The sequence below is a fragment of the Bos javanicus genome, chromosome 16 (genome assembly GCF_032452875.1).
Source record: "Bos javanicus breed banteng chromosome 16, ARS-OSU_banteng_1.0, whole genome shotgun sequence".
NCBI lineage: Eukaryota > Metazoa > Chordata > Mammalia > Artiodactyla > Bovidae > Bos > Bos javanicus.
In genome coordinates this window covers 29,860,534-29,877,359 of record NC_083883.1, presented here as the reverse complement: position 1 = coordinate 29,877,359, position 16,826 = coordinate 29,860,534, and the positions used below count along the sequence as shown (strand labels likewise).

The 16,826-nt window shown below is 38.7% G+C and overlaps 1 protein-coding gene across 1 annotated transcript in view; it reads left to right on the top strand.

Moving 5' to 3' along the window:
- Positions 1 to 16,826, top strand: part of ACBD3 (acyl-CoA binding domain containing 3) — a 38,100-nt gene that overhangs the window by 16,204 nt on the left and 5,070 nt on the right. Inside the window, exons 2-7 of the mRNA XM_061382400.1 lie at positions 4,113 to 4,254; positions 4,962 to 5,102; positions 7,921 to 8,079; positions 9,788 to 9,962; positions 13,543 to 13,729; positions 15,784 to 16,068. Of these exons, the coding sequence (XP_061238384.1) occupies positions 4,113 to 4,254; positions 4,962 to 5,102; positions 7,921 to 8,079; positions 9,788 to 9,962; positions 13,543 to 13,729; positions 15,784 to 16,068 (1,089 nt within the window). The remainder of the gene's footprint in view (positions 1 to 4,112; positions 4,255 to 4,961; positions 5,103 to 7,920; positions 8,080 to 9,787; positions 9,963 to 13,542; positions 13,730 to 15,783; positions 16,069 to 16,826) is intronic.

The window sequence follows — 16,826 nt, the reverse complement described above, 5'->3', positions numbered from 1 at the left end:
ATTTTTATTATATATTACGTTGAAATTAAACCAATAAATTGGTCCAACCTAAACAGTTGAAACAAGTCATGTTATTACCTTTCTGACATTTTTTCCTAAACACTAAAATAATTGTTTATCTCAGTATAATTTTTAATAATTTGTTTGCAGTGTATTTATACCTGAAATAATACACCTAGACACAATTATATACTGGATTGCCAAGTTACACATTTTTAATTGAGCTCAGTGGTTTGTAAACTCCAGGAGGCTGATGAATCCTGGTGTCTCAGTCAGTTCAGTTCAGTCGCTCAGTCGTGTCCAACTCTTTGCGACCCCGTTAATCGCAGCAAGCCAGGCCACCCTGTCCATCACCAACGCCCGGAGTTCACTCAGATTCACGTCCATCAAGTCGGTGATTCCATCCATACATGTCATCCTCTGTCATCCCTTTCTCCTCCTGCCCCCAATCCCTCCCAGCATCAGGGTCTTTTCCAATGAGTCAACTCTTCACATGAGGTGGCCAAAGTATTGGAGTTTCAGCTTTAGCATCATTCCTTCCAAAGAAATCCCAGGGCTGATCTCCTTCAGAATGGACTGGTTGGATCTCCTTGCAGTCCAAGGGACTCTCAAGAGTCTTCTCCAACACCACACCTCAAAAGCATCAATTCTTCGGCGCTCAGCTTTCTTCACAGCCCAACTCTCACATCCATACATGACTACTGGAAAAACCATAGCCTTGACTAGACGGACCTTTGTTGGCAAAGTAATGTCTCTGCTTTTGAATATGCTATCTAGGTTGGTCATAACTTTCCTTCCAAGGAGTAAGTGTCTTTTAATTTCATGGCTGAAGTCACCATCTGCGGTGATTTTGGAGCCCCCCAAAATAAAGTCTGACACTGTTTCCACTGTTTCCCCATCTATTTCCCATCTATTTCCTATGATTTGTATGCAAGGGCTCAATAAATATTTACTAAGTTGAATGAATGAATATACAAAAGGTCTTACAGTGTTCATAATTGAAACAGACTTCTAAGAGTTAGATTTTAAAATGGGAACTGCCTTTTAGTTGGTATATATAGACCTTTGCATAATCCTGTTCTAAAAGCTTTAGAGGAAGTTCCTACTTCTGGTGCTAATTGTTTAGTGATACTGTTTGCTCAGTAACAAAGACAGATGGCAGGTCCACAGGTTTCTGAGTTGTTACAATTTTTATTAAATATAGATAAGGTCAGTGCCACAGTTTTGTCTTTTTTCAAGTATTGATGAGTTCTTATAGAAAAAAATTCAGATTGAAGTATATGTATGTATAATTATATAGAAGTACAACCAGTCCATTCTAAAGGAGATCAGTCCTGGGTGTTCTTTGGAAGGAATGATGCTAAAGCTGAAACTCTAGTACTTTGGCCACTTCATGCGAAGAGTTGACTCATTGGAAAAGACTCTGATGCTGGTAGGGATTGGGGGAAGGAGGAGAAGGGGACGACAGAGGATGAGATGGCTGGATGGCATCACTGACTCGATGGACGTGAGTATGGGTGAACTCCGGGTGTTGGTGATGGACAGGGAAGCCTGGCGTGCTGCCATTCATGGGGTCGCAAAGAGTCGGACACGACTGAGCGACTGAACTGAACTGAACATAGACATAATTCTTTTCAGTCCCCACTCTCTTTAACAGTTTGGTTTGTTCTTCTGAGTATTTTCCTTTGAAAGATTAAAATATTTCTAGTTTTGAGGTCTCTGATCACTACTCCTCATCTTAGCCCTCTCCCACTTTCTCATTCTCATCTTTTTAGTGTGACTCTATCTAGATCTTTTTCTTTGCATTTACATGCATGTAAATGTACCCATAGAATATATATGTGAGTGTGCTACATGCTGTATTTCATCAATTCTAAGACTTACTATTATGTACTGTAAAGAAAGAAAAACTGCCAGTTACAACTATAAAATACAATAGATGTAAAAACTAATGTGATTTTAGAGATGTTAAAGTGTAGGTTGGGGGAGTACTTAGAACTGAAGATAATATATTTTGTGCTGTATGATTGTATATAATTTTCTGCAGCTTGCTTTTTTCATTTAACTGTATTTCCTTTGTGCTCAATCACTAAGTTGTGTCTGACTCTGCGGCCCCACAGACTCTAGCCCACCAGGCTCCTCTATCCTGGATTTCTCTAGGCAAGAATACTGGAGTGGGTTGCCAGCCTTTCAAATTATATGTAATCTCCTATGCATATATCTCTTACTAAAAATGCTCGATATAAAAATTTTTGAACTTATTTTAAAAAACGATTGCTGAACATTTTTAATATTTGAAAAAGATGTTAAGTGGTGCACTAGTTTGTGTGTGCCTTACTGTTGCTTGACATTGGTTTCTCTTTAGTAATTTTTTTTAAATTGGTTTACTCTTTGTAGTAATTTTAACATAAGTAAAGCTATTTCCTTTACTTACTTCATTTATTCCATAGACTGTGCCACATTATTTAGCTGTTTCCTTATTGATGAACTTTTAAGTTGTTTACAGTAATAAGAAAAGAGTGCTGCAATGAAAATACTTCTGTGTCCACCTCCTTCTGTGTATTTGGGAATGCTTATCAAGAGTAGATGATGAGAATTGGAATTACTGGACCATAGGGCATCTATATTTACAATTTTGGAATATATTGCCTCATTTCCCTTTAAGATAACTAACAATTTATACTTTCAACATTAGTGTATTGAGAATGGATACCTGTTTGTCCTCTTCTTACCAACTCTTGATGACCTAACTTTTTTGACCTATCTGGTGGTAGACAGCATCCTGAGTATCTAATGGTTTTGGTTTCCATTTCCTTGACTAGTGAAATTGAGTGTCTTGTGATGCTTGTATTTTTTTTTTTTCCTCCTGTTACGATTCCTTGGACAGGATATGAACTATTCGTTAAACCATATTCTTCTCTTATCATGAGTAATTTTCTTTTGGTGACTGCTCTGTACATGGATAAAATTTGTAGCCAATAGACACTACTTTTAATCTCCTTTTTTGTTTTAAAATGTGGTAGTCTCTTATCATTAGAACCAACCAGTAACTAACACTCCATTCATCAAAGAAGTAGGATTTCCTATTTTGTCAGCACCCAGTTTCATATGCTTTTAAGTGTTCCCAGTGGTAGTTAAGTCTCTGTGGGTCATACTGGCTTCACTGTAATTGCCCATTGGCAACCTGCCAGAGCAGAGGAAAGATCCAACAGTTATTACCATTAATACTGTCCTGTTACCTCTGAAGTAGAAAAGACTCTTTATTGATAAACAGACTAAGAGTTTAAATGGTCCTATAGCTAGGAAGTCCTATAGCTGCTGCTGCTAAGTCGCTTAAGTCGTGTCCGACTCTGTGTGACCCCATAGATGGCAGCCCACCAGGCTTCCCCCATCCCTGGGATTCTCCAGGCAAGAACACTGGAGTGGGTTGCCATTTCCTTCCCCAATGCATGAAAGTGAAAGGTGAAAGTAAAGTCGCTCAGTAGTGTCCGACTCTTTGCGATCCCATGGACTGCAGCCCACCAGGCTCCTCCGTCCATGGGATTTTCCAGGCAAGAGTACTGGAGTGGGGTGCCATTGTCTGAGATGTCTGATTCCAAAGTCCTTTCCACTGCATCGTACTGTTTCAGTGGGATGGATACATTTTGAATATAGCCTTTCAAATAATATGTAATCTCCTATGCATATATCTCTTATTTAAAATGCTTGATATAGAAATTTTTGAACTTATTTTAAACGATTGCTGAACATTTTTAATATTTGAAAAAGATGTTAAGTGGTGCACTAGTGTGTGTGTGTGCCTTACTGTTGCTTGACATTGGTTTCTCTTTAGTAGTTTTTTTTTAATTGATTTACTCTTTGTAGTAATTTTAACATAAATATTAGTATTTAACTTTATTTTAAAAAATTAACTCAGCATGAAGTTTTTTTATCTTGGCTTTGATTATTAAAATTTAGTACTTGAAATAAAAATCTTCCTACAGTGGTTTTTATAGGCAATGTAAATCTCACAGGTAATTTGTGATATACCTTATACCAGAATTTCAACATACAGTGCTGAAAATGTTATATTTTGCCAGTGCTAATTGTTTTTGTGTTTATTTTTGTTACAGAAAAAGATGGCAAAGCATTTCATCCAACTTATGAAGAAAAACTGAAACTTGTGGCACTGCATAAGCAGGTTCTTATGGGCCCATATAATCCAGACACTTGTCCTGAGGTTGGATTCTTTGATGTGTTGGGGAATGACAGGAGGTAACAGTATTTTATTGTGTAATGAATTTAATGAGTGAGTGCGTGCTAAGTTGCGACTCTTTATGATCCTATAGCCCCCCAGGCTCCTCTGTCGGTGGAATTCTCCAGGCAAGAATATTGGAGTGGAGAGAAGGATACAGAGTGAATTGGTTCAGATGTAAATAGCTGGCTCATTAGCTTTAGAATAAGAGCTAAGCAAACGTTTTTGCTTGCAGCTTCTGGAGTCGTCAGATGTTTATCTGTTTTTGGTTTGGAGATGTTTGGGGCTAAATATTGTGAAAGATGTTTACTCATCTGATTATGAACATAAAACAGCTTCATTTGATTCTTCCAAAATAATATTACAACAGCAATTTACAGTATAGTAGTTGATTCCCTTGTTGGGACACGTACAGAGTTGTGACAGGAAAGAATATATTAAGCATTTTATTCAATTAAGGCTAACTATAAGAAAAGTAGAACTTTGATACCCTTTTACTGGTTATGGAAATTATCAGCAATGCAGTTAAATTATGGTGTAAGTTTGGTTTGTACGTAGGCTATTTAGTTTAGTAAACCAGTCCATACGTGTTGAAGTTTTGAATCTGTATAGTCGAGTCATTCTTCATTTTAGTTATAATTGAGACTTGTTTATATTTAGGTTTAAATGAAATCAAATATTTTACTCTTTTAAGAGTAGCAAGTAACTTTCTTGTTGTTCTTTACAGGAGAGAATGGGCAGCCCTGGGAAACATGTCTAAAGAGGATGCCATGGTAGAGTTCGTCAAGCTCCTGAATAGGTGTTGCCATCTCTTTTCCACATATGTTGCATCCCACAAAATAGAGAAGGAAGAGCAAGAAAAAAAAAGGTGAAGTTTGAGAGCACAGAATACTAGATCCTTGTGCAGCCTATCTGCTGCATAGTATCCTGATGCGCTTGCTTTATGGAGTGTCTGTTCTCAGTCAGCTATCTTAACATCCATTGGATCCCCGCTTTTTATGGCAGTTGCTCAAAACTTTCTGATGTGAGCAGGTGCTTTTATTATGAGTTTTGAGGGTTTACTGCTTCCGTCTGACTATACCTTTATACATTCATCATGGCAGCATTCCTTTTGTGTTACTGCACTAAGTTTCTGAGCAAACACAGTAAGCTCAGCCACCCCTCCTCCTTACCCTCTGGTCTCTCACACCCTTTGCTGCTGCCTCTCTTGTTTTTCTAGAATATTCATACTCTATATCATGGTTATCAGCTATGCTACATGGTATGCCTTATGTAGGCATTACATATTGGCTGTGGCTTCCAGGTAGCTCATTAATTACTTCCAGAGGTTGCAGGGGGTGCTATTGAATGCACTGTTTATGCTTATAGGATTTTCTGTCATGATTGTGAATTCAGCAGAATTATAGTTAAACTTTATTTTCAAGAACAATCTCAAATTTCTAGATAATGAAAATAATGCTATAAAGGCATCTGAAACAGTTCTTTGCTGAAAAAGACAAAATTTTGAAAAGGTAAAATTATGAAGTTTCCTGAAAAATGCCAGAAAGTCATAGAATAAAATGGTGAGTACGTTGTTCCAAAAATTCGTGATTAAAAGAAAAAAATGAGATATCATTTTATAGCAGTCACTGTGAGAACATCCTGAAATGAACATATTTATATACTGTTGTTTGTAGTGAATATAAATATTTATAAATAATTGCAAATAATTACAAACTTTTTAGGGGACAATTTGTAGAATTTATTAAAAGTTCAAATGCTACCTAGCAATCCCACTTAAACCCATTCTACAGAAATACCAGACTATGTTTACAGAGACTTACCTTCAAGGGCTTCCCTGGTGGCTCAGACGGTGAAGACTCTGCCTGCAGTTCAGGAGACTTGGGTTCAATCCCTGGGTTGGGAAGATTCCCTTGAAGAAGGAAATGGCAGTCCCCTCCGGTAGTCTTGCCTGGAAAATCCCATGGTCAGAGGAGCCTGGTGGACTACAGTCCACGGGGTTGCAGAGAGTTGGACACGACTGAGCAACTAACAGTTTCACTTCATTTTCGAGGATGTTCATTGTAATTCTATGGATAACAACAGCAAAAAGCAAAAAATGCTAGCAGTCAGCATCTGTAGTGACAGAATGGTTAGTTAGATAAACTAAATTACCTTTAAAGAAAAATTCTATAAAGCTAATATTCCCTCAAAATATGTTTTACTTACTTTAGAAACAGTCGGTTCCCTGATTTCCCACCTTATCGTGGAAATAACAGAAGGGAAAATAGCCTGACAGTGAAGGAAAAGACAGAAACCACGAAAAATAATTGTAAGAATTATAAAAATATGGCATCAGGGGTCATTTAATGTGAAAGTAAACTATCCCTGCATTATAACATGTACTGTATTTATGTTTGGAGTTACAACTCCTGAGTTTTCAATAGACAGAGCATTGGGTATAGTTTGTTTGTCTTTAAAAGGATAGAACATATCCTCATATATTTCCAGAAAATATTTATCCAAAGGACTATAGTTGTTATCCAAAGAAAAAGTTTTCTTATTAGAATGGAAGGAGATTCCTTTACTGGAGACTTGATCTATGTGCTGCAATCCATTGTGTAGTGATTTTGGATCAGTGAGGTGTAGCTGTGTCTTTGAAAGGAGTATACATTGCTTTTTACGTTCTTTTATAATGATAAATTGAATATTTAAGTTACTACTGAACGTATAAAACTGTGTTTTTCCTTTTAAAAATATACTCTTGTCATGAGATGAGGTCCATGTCTAATTCTTTTAAAGCATTTAAGACAAGACCTCCTCTATGCTGAAGCTTACGCTTTGGCTTTTGGGACATCTTGCCCTGTGTACTGTCACATGTTGAAATTAGGTCGTGTTGCTACTGTATTTTGAGTCTTGGTTGGTTGTGACTCAGGTGTGTTAATCACTTACAGGAGTTTGGGGAGGTAAGTGGGGCAACCCAGACACTCTCACGGCAGGACCATGAAATGGTGTCTTCTCTGAGGACCTCGGAAGTCTGCTCTTTCGTCGTGTCTTCAGCCTCCCTGTCTTCCTCCTCCTCTGTGACCTGTGTGGCTTTCGTTCCTAGTGCATCTTGTCTCTCTTGAGAAAGGGGTTGCAGGGGTGGGTGAGAGCTGGGTAAAAATCTAGCTGCACTCAGGTGTCCAACCGTTCTTTTCTTTTTTTAAATTAAAAACTTTAATTTTTTTTTTAAATTTCAGAAATTATACATGAACATATAAACCCTGAGACTACAGTTGTGTGAGACAGGCAGTCCCTGCCCTTATGTAGCATGTACTTCAATGAGTAAGGCAGATACATTGCTACATTTATCACATAAATTTATTTACAACGACAGCAGGTAGTATGAAGGAAAAGCTTGTGATGCTGTGAGTATATCTTAGACGGGAGCCTTCGAGGTATTGTAATGGTTTAAGTGGTACCTCACTGATAGACTCCTTTTTCTCTTACCGTGTAGCAGTCATTGTTCTTGTTGTGATCTGTATAGTTAGAGATTGATTCCATATGATAAATTTCTCCTCTTGGAAATGTTCATTTCAAATTGTGATAAAATTATCACGTTTCTCCAAGAAACCTGGGTCAGTCTTCACTGGGAAAGAGTCTTAAATTATTTTTAAATAGGATTCTTTGTTTAGGGTTCATTCTCTCTGTCCTTTACCTCTTAGGAAGGAGGAGGAGGAGCGAAGGCGGCGTGAAGAGGAAGAACGGGAACGTCTGCAAAAGGAGGAAGAGAAACGTAGGAGAGAAGAAGAAGAAAGGCTTAGACGGGAGGAAGAGGAGAGGAGGCGGCTAGAAGAAGAGAGACTTCGGCTGGAGCAGCAAAAGTACGCTTGTCGGGTATTGTCTAAGAATGAGAGATGGGCCACCACACCTCTGCACTTGACGGTTCACCTTGTGTGCCTTGGAATATTTCCCTGTTTTGTTCGACTGGGAGGTAGATCAGCATTAGCTATTGCCATTTGTACCAGTGATGTGTTACCAAGGTGAGGGCCTCGTCTTAAGCATCATTGGTTGCAAAAAGAAGAAAGACGTGGGATTTGCTCCCAGAACCCAGACGCTAGAAGAGGAGCTGAGGAGCTTGCTCTCTGTCTCTGGGTCCATAATGATCTCCTGTCCTTGATTCTCTCGGCTGTGTCTCTGATGCATTCTTCCTCTTCTCTACGAATTGTCACTGTGCTTTGCCAAATGCAGGGCTGTCTCAGCCTGGATTTACGTGGTCTTTCTTTTCATGCATCTGACAGAGACTGGCTAGAGTACAAGAAACCCAGTTAAAAATTCCCAGGCCAGAGAATCTCTTGGTTCAGCCTATGTCAGATGTCTATTCCTAGTCCCCTAGAACAGGACCTGGGAGCTGAACCCATTTCTTATTCAGTAAGAGCTGTGAGAGCCACTGTCTCAGAAGGGATTCGTTCAAGAGGGAGCTGTGGGAGTGAGGAGGAAGGGATTAATGCCCATAAAACAAAGAGAAGGCCCACGGTTCTAGAGGTGGCATAACATGTAGATTAAACCAGACAACATGCAGGTCCTTTGTTTTCTCCCCATTGTTTGTGAAGACTTCTTAGAAAAGCTTCAGACTGACTCAGGGTCTGTGTCTACCTTGGAGAGAGGCTATGAATGCTGCTCTGTTTTGGGGGAGAGGGGTGCCCTGGTTGGACCCAGTATCATGTTCTGTTTAGGACTTTGTGAGATTTAGCTTTCTTATTACCTGTTAACAGATGGTTTAGAGGGCATTACTGTTAGTCACGTGACTGAGTTAAGCACGTGGTTCCTATATATGGGGGAAAAGGAATAGTACTAGTTCACAGAAATCAGTATCTCTAGACCAAGTGTACCCAGATACTGTCTTCAGTGCTCCTGTTTAAGACTGGCTTTACATTAAATGCCAGGGTGCTCAGATTTCCACTGGCTTTATTTGTATTTACCAGAGCCACCTGTAACATCTTTTAGCTATTATTCAGCCTTTTACTACTTTACATATATTTATGTAGAAAAACCATGGCCAGCAGTTAAATATCTCATCTCTGTAATAAATGACAATCCACTTTTCTTACAGCAAAAACTATAGGCTGGAGCCAGACTGCCTAGACTTGAATCCTGGCTCTGGCGTCTACTCACAGTGTTATCTTGGGCAAGTCACTGAAATCTTCCATTTCCTGCTTTGTGAAACCCCACCTCACAGGGTGGTTGTGAGAACTAGGTGGGTTGGTACATAGAAGTACCCTGAAAAAACTGCCTGGCACGTTGTAAGGGCACGATAAATGGTGATGACGATGATGGCAGTGACCGTGATGCTTATTATTCTCCTTTTCCATCTCAAGTTGGCCTTGAAAAACCTAGGAGAAAAATTAGAAGCCAAGTTTATTTTCTTAAATCTTTCTCTGGACCTTGGACGCATGCTGCTTGGTATACATTACTACCTTAATCATTTTTAAGAGGTATTCGTTTTAAAACGAAATAACAAAGACATTTTATTTTGTCATGAACAGCCAATCTCCTGTAGTCAGACTAGTGTATATTTTTTAATGTTTTTAGGCAGCAGATAATGGCAGCTTTAAACTCCCAGACTGCCGTGCAGTTCCAGCAGTATGCAGCCCAACAGTATCCAGGGAACTACGAACAGCAGCAGATTCTCATCCGCCAGTTGCAGGAGCAACACTATCAGCAGTATATGCAGCAGTTGTATCAAGTCCAGCTTGCACAGCAACAGGTACGATAGCTAACACCCAAATTCAGCCTTAGAAGGGGTTTTTAGTTTCATTGAAATGAAAGTTCTTTTTTTAACAGTTGCTGATGACTTTTGCATTAGTTAGCCCCTCAGATATCAAATAACTTTTAGGTGACCTTTATTAACAGATTTTTAACATTGCAGTGGCAATTATGAAAGAAAGTATATAATTTCGAAGCAACAGATGATGTGGCCTCTATTATTGTGTCACAAGTGTATTTGGAATTTGTATGGACCTAGTGTTATCCCAGTGAGTTTGACATAGCTCTAAACGTGGTCCCAGGACCATGGAGACTTGGGTGATTAGTGTTAGTTCAAGGACAGCCTTCAGGCCAACTGTTGTCATAGTCCTGGCCAGCTTCTAATTGGAGGACCCGCAGTCCCTAAGGCAGAGCTTGGTTGGGTCCGTCTTGCCCTTTTTGTTGGGTGCAGTAGCTGCGCTGCCTGCCTGCAGCACATCGGCAGTCCTCCTTGGCTTCCTGCCCCCGCAGTCTTGCTTCCACACAGGAATAGGTGGTTGAGGGGAAGGACACAGCGCTGGAGGTCACACACCACTTGGATGCTGTCCTAGTTTTGCCATTATCTTGTTTGATCTCAGTCTAGTTACTTACTGCTCTGATATTTCTGCCTTTTCTCCAAACCAATAAGAATGGGATATGAAATCCTGTTAAGTAGTCTTGTTAACCTCACAGGACTATCAGAGGAATGAAATAAGAAAATAGTTACTCTGTGTAAGTATTTGATACATAGGGAAGATAGCTGATTTTACATTAATTTTTTTACATCTTGCAGAGGCGTAAAATGCCTCTTTAAAGTTAACCTTTAAGTTTTACTTGAAGTTTTCTTATTTAATTTTCAGTTACAAAACAGGTACTACTTGTCAAAATACCTGAGTGAAGAAAAGTGTTGTGAGGTAATTCCCTGGTAATCCAGTGGTTAGAACTCGGCGCTTTCACTGCTAGTGGCCTGGGTTCCATCTCTAGTCAGGAAACAAAGATTCCCGCAAGTCGCCTGCCTTGGCAGCGAGGCCAGAGTAAAAACCAAAACACAAACTATGTTTCTCTATAAATTTAATAAAATGTCTTAACATTTAAAACAAGGAAAAGTGTTGTGTTTTAGTTGCCCCACATTTCTTGTTAGGTGAAGTAATCTTTGTTATTTTGCCACGCTCTTTAAAATTTCTTGAAAATTCATATCCTTACCTAAAATATGTTTTCCCCTGAGTCTTTAGCGTCAGTGAAGCAGTTAAGAGGCACTGCAGATTTTGTATAATCCATGAGAAGAGGAAAAGGATGTCAAACCAGAGTTACAAGATAACAAGTGGTATTTTTGAGGGATTTCTGTCCTCCAGAGATTGTTTATACTTTGGCATATCACTCCCTTTTCCTGCTTCTTTAATGGGTATTGAGATAATTTCTTAATAGGCTAGTTCATACACACTGTCCTGCTTACAGGTTGCTATCATTTAGTGAGAACAAAGTCAGTCAAATAGGGTAAAACCAAAAATCTTTGAAATAGAATTGGAAAGCCATAATTTAGATTGCAGTGATCAGACTCAGTTTATCAGATTGATTGCTTGTCTCTGATAAGAGAGAATGAGAGGAACTGGGGAAGGAACAAAGGGAACCTCAGCCCCATAAAGTATTAATTTTTATATAAATACTGAGCAGAATGACAAAAAATGGGAACACTTGTTAATTTGGGGTGTGGTTACATGAGTGTTTTATTGTTCCTATGCCCTTCTGTGCTTTTAAAAACTTCCTGGAGTATAGAAGAGAGATTATATAAATAAAAAATTGTGATCTATTATATATAATAGATGTATACTCATATTCAGTGGGATCACAGGGTAGGCAGGTGTTCATCCTGCTAGAGAGTTTCAACAAAAGCCTAAAGTGAAGAGGAACCATTTGAGCTGACCAATTGATCATCAACAGAAATTGCCTTTTTTTTTTTTTTTTGGCTTTCCTGTCATGCAGTGAAGTGTTCTGAGTGTGCTGACTTGTTTTGGTTGTATGCCTATTTTCTGAAAGCTGGTACTCTTAGAAAACTGATGTGGAAATTACTGAAAATCTAGGCTTTGGAAGAAGATATTTTAAAATCTTAAGTGTTTTGCTAACCAGCACTAGCAGCAGAGAGAGGTGTTGTTGCTTAAGCAACTGATTTGTAAATGATTAGTAATGTAATGATTTCATTAAATGAAATCTGTATTCAGATAGGCCAAAATGTATCATTATCCCTAACCCATGAAATTAAACAGGCTTTTTTTTCCTATTTTCTTTAAACTGTTGTAAATATATGCTCACTTATTATATAACTTAATATTTTAAAGTTACTTAAATGCCATAATATAGATTGGGTAAATTTCCTATTTTCACAATAGTATATTCTATTGCAGTGCAAACAAACAAAATACAGTTACATACTTGTGACTTTATAGATAAACCTCTCAAACAAATCTTGAGTAAAAGAAGCCAGACACAAAAAAAGAGCATATAATATACAATTTCATTTATATTAAAGTTCAAAGACAAGCAGACCAAACGTGTAATTTTACAGGTTAGTTTTGTCATTACCCTTGAAGGACTTTCTGGAAAAGGGCACCAGGAAGGGTTCTGGGATGCAGAAAATGTCTTGATCTGGATGTTGGTTTTATGTGTATGTTTCTCTAATGAAAATTGATCAAGCTGTACATTTTTGATTTGTATACTTTTCTATATGTTTGTTATAGTTAATTTTATTTAAAGTTTCCCCAAAAGTTATGTAAGTAATACTTAGGCATTTCTCGTAATGTTAATACTAGTATTTATTCATTTTAATATGAGAGGAATGTCCTAAAGTAGCTGTCCTTTGGATTTAAGCTGTTTTTATTTTCCATTTTTCAGAGGACTTTTAAATTTTACATTTATGAAAATACATACTTTAATCATAATTATGTAAAGTGATGCATTTTTTTTTTAAGAAATTATTTTGACCTCAAACTCCATTTTATAAGCCTATTTAATTTTTAGGTCAGTATTTTTTTTACTTGATTAGCAGTTTTTAGTTTGTGATAATTTTTATGTGTATAAAGATATATTATTAATTTTTTTGTCCAAATTTGATTTGTTGGTTACATTTGGGGCCATTATCAGGTTTCACCATTTACAGCTTCTCCCTTTGTGAATTTTCTTCTGTTACCATTTATTTCTACCAGGTTTAGTTTTTCTGATGAAAATTTTATGTATCTGGATTTTATTAAGTTTTTTTTCTATCAGTTTTAAGAACAGATGTTTCCATGTTCAGTTTTTACCCATAATAATTTTATTTGGGATGATTATTTCTACCTACTTTAATTTTTCCTAGTTTTTCTAGTGATCCTTAGATCACAAGAATGTGGTCCTCAGAATATTATTATACTAATATTCATTATAGATAGGATAAAAACTCATAAAGTGTATTAGTAATTTCTTGGAGCTACTTGATGAGGCAAAAATTCTGATGGGACCAGAATGCATCTCAGGGTAAATGCCCCATTTTTAGCCTCCTGGTCAGCATGTCTTCACTTTTTCTTGACTTATAGGCAGCATTACAGAAACAACAGGAAGTAGCAGTAGCTGGGGCTTCCTCTCCTACATCATCAAAAGTGAATGCAACTACACCAAGCGATATGATGTCAGTTAATGGACAGGCCAAAACCCACACTGACAACACTGAAAAAGAGACTGAACCAGAAGCTGCCGAAGAAGCCCTGGAGAATGGACCAAAAGGTATGGTTGTTGTATGTGCACTTCCATCCAGATACTATAATTCAGACTCGTGAAAAGCAAAAGTCAGAAAGTCAGATTAATTAACTTTCGAGAGCAGTTACATATTTGTGAGAGTTGAATGCTTTTTCACTCTTTTTAATCTGAATCTGATGCTTCTGGTGACTCCTGGGATAGTTTAGAAGAGCACATGAGGTGTCCTTTGGACCTTTGGGTTGTCTTATTTTATATACTGGTTGTTTGTTGCTGTGTAACACATTGTGCCCAAGTTTAGCAGCTTAAAATACTAAACATTTATTCTCTCTCACAGTTTCTGTGGATTAGGGATTGAAGAACTGCTTAGCTGAGCGGTGGGCTTCCCTGGTAGCTCAAATGGTAAAGAATCTGTCTACCATGGGAGACTTGGGTTTGATTCCTGGGTCAGGAGGATTCCCTGGAGAAGGAAATGGCAGCCCACTACAGTATTTCTGCCTGGAGAATCCCATGGACAGAGGAGCCTGGCAGGCTACAGTCCATGGGGTCGCAAAGAGTCAGACACGACTGAGACTAGCACACACACACTAACTGAGTGGTAGTGGTTCTGGTCTCTTATGAGGTTATGTTGACCTCTTATGAGGTCAGGCCTCATGTGAAGGCTTGACTGGACTAGAGACTGCTTCCAAAATGGTTCCCTCACATGACTGGCAAGTTCATGCTGGCCGTATGCAGGAGGACCTCAATTCCTTGCCCCATGGAGCCTCTCTAAAGGGTTGCTGGAGTGTTCTCAACACAGTGGCTGTCTTCCTCCAGAGAACATGATGCAAAGGAGAACAAAGCAAGAGTGGCAGTGTCCCTCATGCCCTAGCTTTGGAAGTAATACGTCAGCACTGCTGCTGTATTCTGTTGCTCCTGGTGAATTTTGGGTGGTGACTTTACAAAGCCATGAATACCCACGGTGAGGATCACTGGGGGCAAACTTGTAGGCTCTTTACCATATATTCACAATATATTTTTTGAGACAGAAGAACCATGTTACCGGTAAGATAATTTAGATTTTCAAAGGTCTACTTACCTTTTCACAGGCAGCTCATTCATTCAACAATGGGTTCAAGATTTTCTGGGTGTTGGGTTACAGAGGTGAAGCAAAATAACACACATACAATGTAAATTGTGGCTGTGGTAAGTACTGTGTGGAGAGAAAAGTCCATTTCAGTGTGAAAGCACATAATATGGAGATGGGAGCTAGTTAAGGTCACCAGAGGTTTTCCTGGGGAAGGGACACTTAAGCTGAAAGGTCCAAATCAAGAGTACCAGTTCCCAAGTAAGAAGGAAGAAGAGACCATGTCAGTGACTGATCAGAGATGGTGGTAGTGTGGTTCATAAGAAAGTTGGTTTCCTTGTCTTTTTAAAACAAGTAATAGAATAGTTGCAGAGAAGACCTTGAAATACCTTGATTCATTCCTCTCTTCCCCTTTTTTTCCTATTAAGAGTTAAATCTTTTGTCAAAGGCTCTGAATAACTCTGGAAAACCTATTGAGTGCACATAGATATTTCTCAGTAACAAGACATTACCCATTTTCCTCAGTTGCTAGCAGTTCCATTCTGAGTTTCCTTAGAGTAAGCCCTCCCTTAGAGCTTTGGTTTACTCCAAAGTCAAGACTTTTTTTTCTGACAGTCTAAAGTCAAAGCCTGCCTTCTTTGTTCACATCCAAAAATGAATTTATTTCAAGTCCAGATCTCTCTTTGTTTGAATGTTTCCCTCTTTCCAGCTAGGAGGTTTCCAAGGTCATTCTTCCATGCCCATATGCAGTTAGAGTACTGGAAAAAAATCCTTCTTAAGAATATGGTTTGCATTTGTTACTTAAAATGGGATGTTGACCTCTGAATACCTGTGGTGTTATTAAATATAGGAATTTGGGGGGAGACTTCCATGGGGAGGCTTTTAAAGTCCTCAATCTAAGGTAGACCAGATTGCACTTGGTGCCTGCTCATGGCTGGGCAGGTGGTCCTATGCAGGTATTGCTGCCTACACGTGAAGGCTCATCCTCTTTATCCTTTGTAATTCCTGTTGCCTTTAGAATCTCTTCCAGTAATCGCAGCTCCATCCATGTGGACACGACCCCAGATCAAAGACTTTAAAGAGAAGATTCGGCAGGATGCGGATTCCGTGATCACAGTGGGCCGAGGAGAAGTAGTCACTGTTCGAGTACCCACCCATGAAGAAGGATCATATCTCTTTTGGGAATTTGCTACAGACAATTATGACATTGGGTTTGGGGTATATTTTGAATGGACAGACTCTCCGAACACTGCTGTCAGCGTGCATGTCAGTGAGTCCAGCGATGACGACGAGGAGGAGGAAGGTAGAGCCATTGGTCCATATTCAGTAGCTGGGTTGTGCATTGGCAGAAATGGTAGCAGTTCTGATGTCAGCCAACCTCATGCTTCCTGATTAACTTCCTGGACAGGGATCAAACATTTCAGTGGTGGGACCTTAGGCCAAAAAGATTGTGAGAGAAGCTAGCCTCCTGAGTGAGGCCTGAATTTTTATGAATGCCAGGGAAGTCTGTTTGACAGTTTATTTTACTGCTTTCTGAATGCTGTTATACTTTTGCGCCTTGTGTGTTGAAAAGCCAAATGTGCAAGGTCATTTTGAAAAATTATAAAAGAGCAAGCAAGAAATTCTGCCAACTCTGGAATTTATATTTCCGATATCAGCTTTTTAGGTTGTTAGTCTAAGATGTATTTTCTCTAACTAGACAAAATCAAATGTTTCCAGTGACAGTCTCAGCTGTCTTGATGTTGGGACTTCCCTGGTGATCCACGCTTCCAAGGCAAGGGGCACAGGTTGAATACTTGGTTGGGGAACTAAGATCCCATATGTCTTGTGTAGCCAAAAAAAAACTATCTTGGTCTAGGAAGTAGGTTGTAAAATGCATTGCTTACTGATTGAGAAGGTAGTCTTTTTAATTTTGTTATTATCCAGAAAAGTTAGAACACAGGGCTTTTGTATCCACCTAATAAGTACTTAAATATTTGTTGACTTGATTGAGTAATGTGGAAGGAGTGCCCTGGCTGGGAGAGTGGGAAAGCACCTTCAATTCTTGACCATAACTAACCT